Raw genomic sequence first — 10,577 nt, 5'->3', positions numbered from 1 at the left:
AGAGCGGTTTGAGGTTGATATAAAGGAACTTCCTGAGCAGATCGATACATCCACCTACAGTAAGTAAAACAAAGTGTCGAGATATGGTTCTTTTTTTTCTGTTATCGATTGCATTCTAACGCAATGGTTTTGTTTTAAAACAGTGCCTTCATGAAATCCCTCGTCGTAGGAGCCGCCGGAGGATCAGCATCTGAGGGTTGTAGGTTTGGCACTATGCGTTTGCCTTTGTGCTTTTTCTTTTACCCATTTCGTAACCCTCTTGCAATGAATTTGTACTTTGTAGCATATATTACTTAAAATTCTCGGCTCTGCTTTGTTTTACTTGTAACCCTCTGTGACTTTGTCAGCCCATAAAATATTGGATGATTGGATTTAGGGTTTAGGAATGAATCTTGAGAAAGCGGGCTTCTTGTTTTGATTCTAATCGTTATCTCGTAAAAGTTTGTGTACCCGAGACTTTGGGGTATTTGAATGCGACTCTGGTCCTGAAGTCTAGGGGTAGTTATTGTGGATTTCAGTTCAGTTATCATAAGATTCGGTTATTTGGTTATAACCAGTTGGTTTTTATATCAATTTTGGTTTGGATTTGGATTTTTATCGGTAAAAACTCGATTTTTAAAGAAATTTTTGATATTTTCAGTGATTTTTTATTCGGTTTTGGTTTTTCAGATTGAGAATTCATAATCCTTCTAAATTGGATTTGGTTCGATTATAGTTATGTTTTATTTAGTTCAGTTTAGTTATAATTTGGTTAATAATCAAAACGGCCACAGAGGCGGTATCCTTGGTTGTATTTCGTATTACTCAATCTCATTCCAATAGTGTCTGATATTGGAATTCTAAGATACGTGAGATCCGATAGCTCGTGGCGGGGAGCCAAAGATTACGGCTCTCAGGAAAAGGAATAAAAATTTGTACAAAAGAAATGGATTCATCCTATTGCACTCATTTAATCTCAAATTTAAGATTTGTGTTGGAATGTCTCTCAACGTAACCAATGTTTGAATCTCCTTCCTGTCATTTCTTTGTTTATATCTCACTTTTGTTTTCCGTCCTTGGCACCCTTCTAATAAAATAGTGATTGAAAAATTTTACGTGAATACATCTCTTTCTTGTTTTCTCAGAAATTCAATTTTAATCAATGGCAAAATTTGATACACAGAAATTCTGTGACTGCATGCAGTTTTATTTTACGGAATGTTTGATCATTTAGTCGAAATTATTTCTTCAATACATATTTGCATACAATTGGCCACATCAAATAAAAAATGCGTCTGCCGGGAGTCGAACCCGGGTCTATTGCTTGGAAGGCAATTATCCTAACCGTTGGACTACAAACGCTGTTTGTTTTCTGGTACTTTAATTATTTAAATGAACATATTCTATTCATGTTTGGGGAAAAAAATTATATCAAAGAGGATATATTCTCTCACCAAAAAGCTATTTAGAAAAAATCAAGAGTCTAAATGTGCTTGTAACAACTGATTAAATGATTGCAGAGCTGATTGTAAATTACAAGTCAGCAATTGAAGTCCAACATGTACGAATTTGTTAGGTAACCACTTGGAACTTCTAGCATTTTACTTTTCATTCTTTGAAACAGTCCACATGAAAGTGAAATACCAACTATATAATGATATTATTTGATTAAAATTTTGTCATCTATTCTTTATTTTAAACATCAATTGATCAATTATTCTTGGGCATTGACAAATCCTCCATGTGGAAATGGACAAAGACTGCTTCTATCTTCTCTGATGTGGCAGCCTTTGATTGGGTTTTGGAACCTAAACACGACTACCCACCTAATCATTTGTCCGAGTCTTCTTAATCTTTATCATAATTCGTTGGAATCTATGCTGGACATTATAAAATAAATATATCTTAGCATTATTTTGCAATGAAAGTATTTGTATAATGGATGGTGTGGTTAGCTTAAATATGAATAATTGCACACAAAATTGTTGTATTCTAATCAGATATTATTACTCCCCATTCTCCAAAACGTGGGAGCCATGAAGAGGATCGATGACCATAAGAACGATGGCAACAAAATCATCTAGAGGAAAAATTGTAAAAAATCTTAATATGATGGTTTTCGATAACTTTATAAAAATCCACCAGAATTAGATACGGTTTTTACATAATTTATACAATTCGAAATTAATATACATATTAGATAAGAATTATACCTAAATCCATTTTGCAGCGGAATAACTTTGAAAAACAAAGTAAATCGTTGGTTGTTTGTTTTCTCTCATTTCCCCCTAACCTTGATAGATTTTTTGATTGATAAAAAAATGAACCAAATGTCCATTATTTATAGGATAAGGAGAAGAAAATAAACTTAAATACCCATAAACTTCAACACTATAATAAACTCATTTCCATCAAAGTAGTCAAGATCATATTGAAGTTTAAAACCCAAAATTTTATGGACTATTTTATTGTTTATATTTCCAACAAAAATGCCTCGGGAAAAATCATTTCAATAAAATAAAAAAAAATTATGATTTTAAGTTTGTATAGTTTTGTTTTACGCTCTATTTTAAAGTAGAAAAATTAAAGTTGAACTTTTGAAACCAAAATAGTATAAAGAAAGGTTCTTATGATACGACAAATTGGAAAATTTTTACGAATCATTATAAATTTGAACAATAAAAATTTATAAAAACTTGAGACGTAGTATTTCTGAATTTGGGTGTTAATTAAAAAAAAAAAGGTTTCATGTTTTGATACATCAGTCTTCCAACAATTCGTAATTTCGTAACTTTGAAATATATATTCATACACATGTATTAGAGGACGTGACAAAAGCATTGTATCACGAATGCGTAACGAACGCGCGTCACGCGCCGCGTGTCGGTTGGGAGAGAGTAAAGGCCACGCGTGTGAATCACATGTGAATGGTGGACGCGCGTTTGCAAACGCGGTTTCCCTCCTGGTTTCTCGCAACTCGAAGCTTTGACTTTTTGCTGACGTCACTTTTTCCCGGCACTATTTAGGGGAAAAAATAACTAAATTTATCAAGTAAAACAAAACTTTGTTTTTTTTTTTCCAAATAAAATCTAAAATAAATTTAAATTTTATAACCATTATCATTTTTAAACCCAAAAATTAGGATGATATATATACTGTGATAAACATTTCAATCATATCTAACACATCATTATCTACATGTATATTTATATTTTATATTTTTTTTATAAAAATAAAAAACAAAAAAATCACATATATATACATACATATATATAAACATAAATTTTTTGTTTATCTCGTAGAAATATATGTATCCATTCATTTCTCTTAATATGGACACGTTTTAATATCACGCGCTATCTGATGTGATAACTTTTGTCGTTATCTTTTTTTTTTCCTATTATTGTTTTATAAATTTATAGAATCGATGTCTCTGATTCGATAATTACATGGTAAATAGGGGGAAAAAAGTAGAGAGGAATAAGACAGATGCAGCAATTGCGTGCCCTCCCCGGAAGTATAATGATCTAATTATAGGATATTCCGAGGGTTATTATGGATTTAATCAAATGTTAATATTTTGATATCAGAAGTTTTTATAATATGGTTGTTTGCGTTATATATAGAAAATAAATGGAATAAGCACAGCTAGAGCAAGCTCTCCGGTCATTGACACAACGTAGAAGGCTTCTTCTTCTTCTGCTCTGTATCTTCACCACCGCCGTCCTCCGGCGCAGAACCGTCGTCTCCGGCGATAAATATCACGAGAACTCCGACAATGGGGAAAGGCGGCGCGCTCAGCGAGGGAGTGATAAAGAAGATCCTCCTCTCCTACAGCTATGTTGCCATATGGATCTTTCTCAGCTTCACCGTCATCGTCTACAACAAGTTCATCCTCGACAAGAAAATGTACAATTGGCCATTCCCGATCTCTCTCACCATGATCCACATGTCCTTCTGCTCAACCCTAGCTTTCCTCCTCATCAAGGTCTTCAAATTCGTTGAGCCCGTTTCCATGTCTCGCGAAACCTACCTCAGATCGGTCGTCCCCATCGGCGCGTTGTACTCACTCTCCCTATGGCTCTCCAACTCCGCCTATATTTACCTCTCCGTCTCCTTCATCCAGATGCTGAAAGCCCTAATGCCCGTCGCCGTCTACTCCATCGGCGTTCTCTTCAAGAAGGAGGGATTCAAAACGGACACCATGGTCAACTTGCTCTCGATCTCGTTCGGTGTCGCCATCGCCGCTTATGGGGAGGCCAGATTTGATGTCTGGGGCGTAATTCTTCAACTGGGTGCGGTCGCGTTCGAGGCGACTCGTTTGGTAATGATTCAGATCTTGCTTACCTCCAAAGGAATCACGTTGAACCCCATCACTTCTCTGTATTACGTTGCTCCTTGCTGCTTGGGTTTCCTGTTTATCCCGTGGATCTTCGTGGAATTCCCGGTGTTAAGGGACACATCTAGCTTCCATTTCGATTTCTTCATCTTCGGCACCAATTCGTTCTGTGCATTTGCTCTGAATCTCGCCGTGTTCCTGCTTGTGGGCAAAACCTCTGCTCTGACCATGAATGTTGCTGGTGTGGTTAAGGATTGGCTTCTGATTGCGTTCTCATGGTCAGTCATTAAGGACACTGTCACGCCCGTGAACCTTTTCGGGTACGGGATCGCGTTTTTGGGCGTTGCATACTACAATCACGCGAAATTGCAGGCCTTGAAGGCCAAAGAGGCACAGAAGAAGGTTCAACAAGCCGACGAGGAGAGCGGTCGGCTGTTGGGGGAGAGGGAAGGTGATGGAGCTGGTAGGAAAAACGAGTCACAGAATTGAGCAAAAGCATTGAATCGGGGAAAGAGAGAGTGTAGAAGGGTATCTGAATGAGAGCTTGAAGACACAATAAGAGGCGGAATACGATATTGACGAAGATCGTTAAGGATGGATGAAGATGGATACATTCGGGTTGCCTGCATTGTCTTCTTGTAGGTATCATCTGTTTCTTTTCCGTGTTACCTTACGGTCTACGGCAATTTCTTAGGAAATGAATATCTGTGGTAGTGAAACCTCGAATTCCTTTGCCCTTGTTTCAATCTCTATCTCCGTTTCTCAATCATCTTCTTATCAATATTTATGGTGTACGAAGCGAACTTTGTTTATCCTTACTGAAAGTGAAACCCTTTTAGACGTTTTCGTTTTGTGTATTTTTGATGCTAAATCTTCAGGTTTTATCAGCCAAATTCTCCTTACATTGCTCAATCACTCGGCTCCCTTCTTGTCTCGCCTCATGTAATGATTGTTTGCGTGTCTTCTACTTGATCTGTTATTCTCTCTCGTTTAAGCAAACCATTAGGCCGGAAATGATGCAGCGTTTGACAACACAAGCTCTGAAGCTTAAGAAGCAGAGCCCGGCAAGCTCTCTGGTGATCCTTTATTCTGGTAACATATATCTCTACAGTTTGGAGCTTTGATCATAAACACTTTAGTGTGTGTGTGTGTGTATATATATATATGTCTCCTCCATTGCATATATCAATGTGTGAAAGTCTTGCAACAATATGAAACAAAGGAGGATAGGTCAGTTTACTAAATTTCTGGCTTAGATTACTGGAAAGAGAAGGTTTGCCGGTGTAGACAACCTCGTAGCTGTTGAAGTCTCTTCTTGCAAACACTCCTATATCCTGCACAGTAGGAAGAATCAGTAAAATGATCCCTGTTGCATTTGATACTTTGGTGTCATATGATGAGAATAAGTAAAGGTTATGTATTCGGGTACCGATCTTTTACGGATGCCCACGAATACTTGAGTTGTGCATATTAACAAATCATATATATCCTTGTAAACTTTTAATATTTATTCTTGTCTTCGGATCCGGATCCGGATATTCTAAACTTTTTACGGAATCCAAATTGTTTTTCGGATTCCATCATCTGTAGTAACCTAAACCCTTGGGTACGAGTATGGATATCATTTTATGATATCCGAAACCTTTAGGTACGGGTGGGACACCTTGAATTTTTCGGGCATCTGAGCCTACACCACCCCTAGGAATGAGTGCATTGTGCAACTGTAAACTCGTCGCGAGTACACTGAGCTAAACAGCTCGGTCAACTTGTAACGAGTTGCAGAACGAGAAAAAAGGCCGAGGAGAGGACATTTACTGTTGGAATTCGATGTTGATCTTGGCGTCGGGGAATCTCGAGATTTCATCAAAGGCTTTGTTGGAGAGAAGGAATGTGGCGGGGCAGGGATCGCTCTTGCAAACGTCGACAACCTCAACGACGATGGACCGGCCTCTGCACGGATTTCTGCGGCCGTTGAGGCAACGAAGCCGATATCTCCTCCCGCAGGATGCTCCGTTGTCCCAAAGGCCGTCGCTTGCCGCCACGAAGTATCCTCTCGACTGAAACTCGCCCTGTTTGTATCCGTTGCATCTTGTGGCTGCACTCCGTAGAACAAGTATTAGCGATAAATGTTATATGAATATTTTTTGGAATATCTTTGTCATTTGTCGACAAAAAATGGAAAAAAAAAAGAGAGAGAGAGAGAGAGAGAAAGATGAGTGAAGCGCATACGTAGATAAGGAGGATCGTAGGAAGCGGCAGTTCCGAGATCTGCTACAACTCCGACAATGAGATAACATGACATCCAAGAAACGAGGAACAGAGTTAACGTAAACAGCTTCATGTCTGAAATGTTTTTTTTCCCAATGGTAAAAACAAACAATGTGGGGAGAAGAGAGGGGATTGATTTATACTGTGTTTTTAAGGATTAATAAAGAAGTTGTGAGGCGTGATTAGTGGTTGCTTGTTCTTGTTCACGTCAATGCGGTGTGAAATGGTTAAATTTGATTGCTTTTTGTTTTGTTTCTTTATTTCTTTATTTAGAAGCTTTCGTTGAGTTGTAACCAATGGTTTTGCATTGTATTCGGTGCTTAGATAAGATTGGATGGATTAGTGGTCTCTGATGTCGATTTGATATATACACACATATATATATATATAATGTATAGATACTAATGTATGTATGTGTCTGTATATATGTATTGTGTGTATGTATGTATCGTACGTCTATATATTTATGTGTATGCGTATGTATGTCTTTAATATATGTATACATATGTATTATGTATATATACAACTATCAATGTATGTATGTTTATATACATATATATGTATATATATCTATATGTATATGTATGCGATTGTTTATACATATATTAGGTTTGAAAAATTTTAAAACCGATGAAATTTTGGTTATTTTACCCAAACACTATCAGAACATGAAAATAAATAAAAAATAGTGATTAAGATTGCGGTTGCATGAACTCATCCTGGGTAGCTCAACTGGTGAAACGGGGTGCAAAGCATTTGTCCCGTCCCAAATTCGAGCCCCAGAGTGGGGAGGGGAGCGAATATTTCAAAGCACATGGCTTGCTCCCGGCCCGAAGATTAGTTTGGGCTTCGGCCCAGGACGCTCCGTTATAAAAAAAAGATTGCGGTTGCATGACAAACCGCCTACACGAGGTTGTTGTAGGTTCGATTTCTTCTGAGGTCTAAGCTTTTACTTCATCCGATCAGTTTCGGTTGATTTATCTATTCTGCGTGGTTTGTCGATTATTGCGCGGAACCGAGATTTACTGTCCAAAATGTCTTCCGACCCGAAGGGTTGTGCGCATGACTGTCTTAAGGCATGTGCTAATGGTTTTTCAGCACGGGCCCCACAATTTATGTGGGCCTCAAATTTTAATTTTTTTTTTATCAATTTATAGTTAGTATTTATTAATAAATATTTAATAAATGATTAAAATTTTACAAATCTCTAGTACCCTTAAAAATAGGTAGATGATATCTTTATAATATTTTTCATTAATAATTATAACTTTTTAATCATTTTTTACGTTATGATATTAATTTTTTAATCATTATAATTAATAATTATATTTTTTCTATAAATCTAAAATGAATCTTAATTTTACACTATCAATCTTTTTTAATCCAAAATTTGTTATATTTTTAAGAGAAATTCCCAAAAAAATCATCTAATTATGATTTAACTATCACATTCATTACGAACTTTTAAAATTTCCAAATTCATACTGGATTTGATTTTTTTTTCTAAAAAATCATTCGAAATTTAAAATTTAACAAAATCCGAATCGAAACAGAATTAATTTTGTCACGTAGGCAGAAAGCGCCTACATGGCGCCTACATGGCATGTACGTGTTCGCCACGTAGGATACACGTGACATTAATAATAAAAAATTAAAAAATTGGAAAAATGTAAAAAAATTATAAAAAATGTGAAAAAATTACAAAAAAATGTAAAATTTGTAAAAAATGTAAAATTTTAAAAACATTTTCAAAAAATGTAAAAAAATGTAAAAATTATAAAAAATGTAAAAAAAAATTGCAAAAAATTATAAAAATTGTAAAAAATGTAAAATTGCAAAACATTTTCAAAAAATGTAAAAAAATTGTAAAAATTGTAAAAAGTATAAAATTGTAAAGTTCATTATGAATTTGATAGTTATCTCGTATTTGGATGATTTGTTTTTGCAAATTTCCCTTTTTTTAAAAACTAATTTATAATTTATAATTTTTTACAATTTGTTTTACAATTTTTTACATTTTTTGAAAATGTTTTACATTTTTTTACAATTTTACAATTTTTTATAATTTTTTGCATTTCTTACAATTTTTTACAGTTTTTATAATTTTTACATTTTTTGAAAATGTTTTACAATTTTATATTTTTTACAATTTTTACATTTTTTTTGTAGTTTTTTCACATTTTTTATATTTTGTTTTACATTTTTTCCAATTTTATTTTAATTTTTTATTATTAATACCATGTGTATTCTACGTGGCGAACACGTACATGTCACGTAGGTACCAGGTAGGCGCTTTCTGCCTACGTGGCAAAATTAATTCTGTTTTAATGAGAATTTTGTTAAAATTTAAATTTCGAATGATTTTTTAGAAAAAAATTTCAAATCCAGTATGAATTTGGAAATTTTAAAAGTTCGTACATTCAAGTTATCTCATAATTGGATGATTTTTTTTGGGAATTTCCCTATTTTTAATCCAAAATTTAAAATTTAAATTTAATATATTAATAATAAAAATAAATATTTGTTGTACCGGATCCCGAAAATATATGAGACAGCTCTGACTGTGCGATGGGTTCTCCACCGTTAAAAAAAAGAAGATTGCGGTTGCAACCAATTAGTTTTATATTGGCACGTAATCGACAGCAGTTGCAAACACGGTGTTTGCGACTTTGCGGTCGATTATGTTACAACAACTCATGTGCGTAAATATACGTATGTATACATCTATTTCACGGATCGATGCGTAAATATATGTACATGTCATCGGATGTTTACGTCTAATATATTAAAAAAGTTTGGCTTGAGTTAATCCAAATCTAACGAATATCGTTTATATATATATATATATATATAAACTATTCCAATTTAGATTTGCAGATTTCAGTTTGGATCCTTAATTAAAACTTTCCGTTTTTGACTAACAAATCAATGGTTATAATAAAGCACGTTTATACGATGTCATATGGGTGGCGGCGGCGGTCAACGATTTTCAAATATGCGGATGTCAACCACTATAGGTAATAGGCTAGTTTAAATGGTTGGTTGTGATTAGAGGAGAGGATAACCACGTTTATTGCGCATTAAAACAAAACAATCGCGTGATTAAGTTCATCCAAAATGATTACAGGTCCAATGAATATAAATGCATGTGGACTACACTTTCTCATAAAAACTATAGGAATGTGGTTAGGACACATTCCACTTAGAATGTTCTCTTGGGTTAGTGGCTTGCAATAGATACAATACAAAATTTATTGCGCATTAAAACAAAACAATCGTGTAATAGTTATTGAATCCGAACCCGAACCCGTTTTGATCTATACCGAAAAATCTGGTATTCAAAATAATTGTTGAATATTTAGGGGTACCGAATTCAAAATCTAAAGATAAGATCTACCGAAAACCCAATATATATCATATATAAATTGTAATCAAGACATAAACTTTAATCAAGATAATATATGCACGGATACAAAAATCCTACAAAAGACAAAAATAAATGAAAAAAAAACATAAAAAATGTCATGGGTTTAGAGATAAGGTAATGTAATATAACTAAAATGGGGTAAAATCATGAATTAGATATTCTTCAGATACCCATAGATAAGATAATTATCTCTGGGTAATTTATCTCTATGACAATATAGAAAGATTAGTAACCCAACGAGGGGATAGGGGCATTTTATCTCATTCTGCCAATATCAATCAATTGATTTGCATTAATGAATGATTTTCCATCTCATATCCTACGGTAAAATAACTAACCAGGTTGGTAGGAGCATTTTTCACCAATAAAGATAAAGATCACATGGATTCACAATTGCCATTATCTCTAAAAACGACGCCGTATCAGTCACAAAAAAAAACCCGTGCTGTTTCCAGCTACCGGTATAGCAAACGATGCCGGTTTACTTAGAGCGACCAACTTTGAAACGCACCGTTTTGAGCCGAACCGGATCATCATAAAAGATGCCGTCGTCGTCTTCGTTGT

The 10,577-nt window shown here is 34.7% G+C and overlaps 3 protein-coding genes and 1 non-coding gene across 4 annotated transcripts in view; 2 read left to right on the top strand and 2 right to left on the bottom strand.

The window, feature by feature from the left end:
* LOC104799232 (DEAD-box ATP-dependent RNA helicase 56) overlaps window positions 1-416 on the top strand; it is a 3,995-nt gene extending 3,579 nt beyond the window's left edge. The window contains exons 12-13 of the mRNA XM_010521642.2: window positions 1-59; window positions 144-416. Coding sequence (XP_010519944.1) covers window positions 1-59; window positions 144-154 — 70 coding nt within the window. The 3' untranslated portion in view covers window positions 155-416. The remainder of the gene's footprint in view (window positions 60-143) is intronic.
* An 853-nt stretch (window positions 417-1,269) lies between these two features.
* Window positions 1,270-1,341, bottom strand: TRNAG-UCC. The gene has a single exon. It is a non-coding gene; the product is annotated as a tRNA-Gly (tRNA).
* A 2,170-nt stretch (window positions 1,342-3,511) lies between these two features.
* LOC104799230 (probable sugar phosphate/phosphate translocator At5g25400) lies at window positions 3,512-5,164 on the top strand. The gene has a single exon (XM_010521640.2). It carries the CDS (start codon window positions 3,758-3,760, stop codon window positions 4,805-4,807), a length of 1,050 nt encoding a protein of 349 aa, XP_010519942.1. The 5' UTR covers window positions 3,512-3,757; the 3' UTR covers window positions 4,808-5,164.
* On the bottom strand, window positions 4,960-6,925 carry LOC104799231 (EG45-like domain containing protein). The gene is made up of 3 exons (XM_010521641.1): window positions 6,548-6,925; window positions 6,134-6,413; window positions 4,960-5,652 (listed from the first exon to the last, which is right to left on the bottom strand). Exons 1-3 carry the CDS (start codon window positions 6,657-6,659, stop codon window positions 5,646-5,648), a joined length of 399 nt encoding a protein of 132 aa, XP_010519943.1. The 5' UTR covers window positions 6,660-6,925; the 3' UTR covers window positions 4,960-5,645.
* Between the last annotated feature and the right edge of the window lie 3,652 nt (window positions 6,926-10,577).

The sequence above is a fragment of the Tarenaya hassleriana genome, unplaced genomic scaffold, assembly GCF_000463585.1.
Source record: "Tarenaya hassleriana unplaced genomic scaffold, ASM46358v1 Cleome6, whole genome shotgun sequence".
In the NCBI taxonomy this organism is placed as follows: Eukaryota; Viridiplantae; Streptophyta; class Magnoliopsida; order Brassicales; family Cleomaceae; genus Tarenaya; species Tarenaya hassleriana.
The sequence above is the reverse complement of the archived record's forward strand: the minus strand, read 5'-3'. Positions and strand labels throughout refer to the sequence as shown.

Bases quoted from the DNA above. Each gene is read 5' to 3' on its own strand.
- LOC104799230 (XM_010521640.2), top strand. From the start codon at position 3,758: ATGGGGAAAGGCGGCGCGCTCAGCGAGGGAGTGATAAAGAAGATCCTC.
- LOC104799231 (XM_010521641.1), bottom strand. From the start codon at position 6,659: ATGAAGCTGTTTACGTTAACTCTGTTCCTCGTTTCTTGGATGTCATGT. The intron at 6,414-6,547 runs GTATGCGCTTCA...TACGGAGTGCAG, and splicing joins CTACGATCCTCCTTATCTAC to CCACAAGATGCAACGGATAC.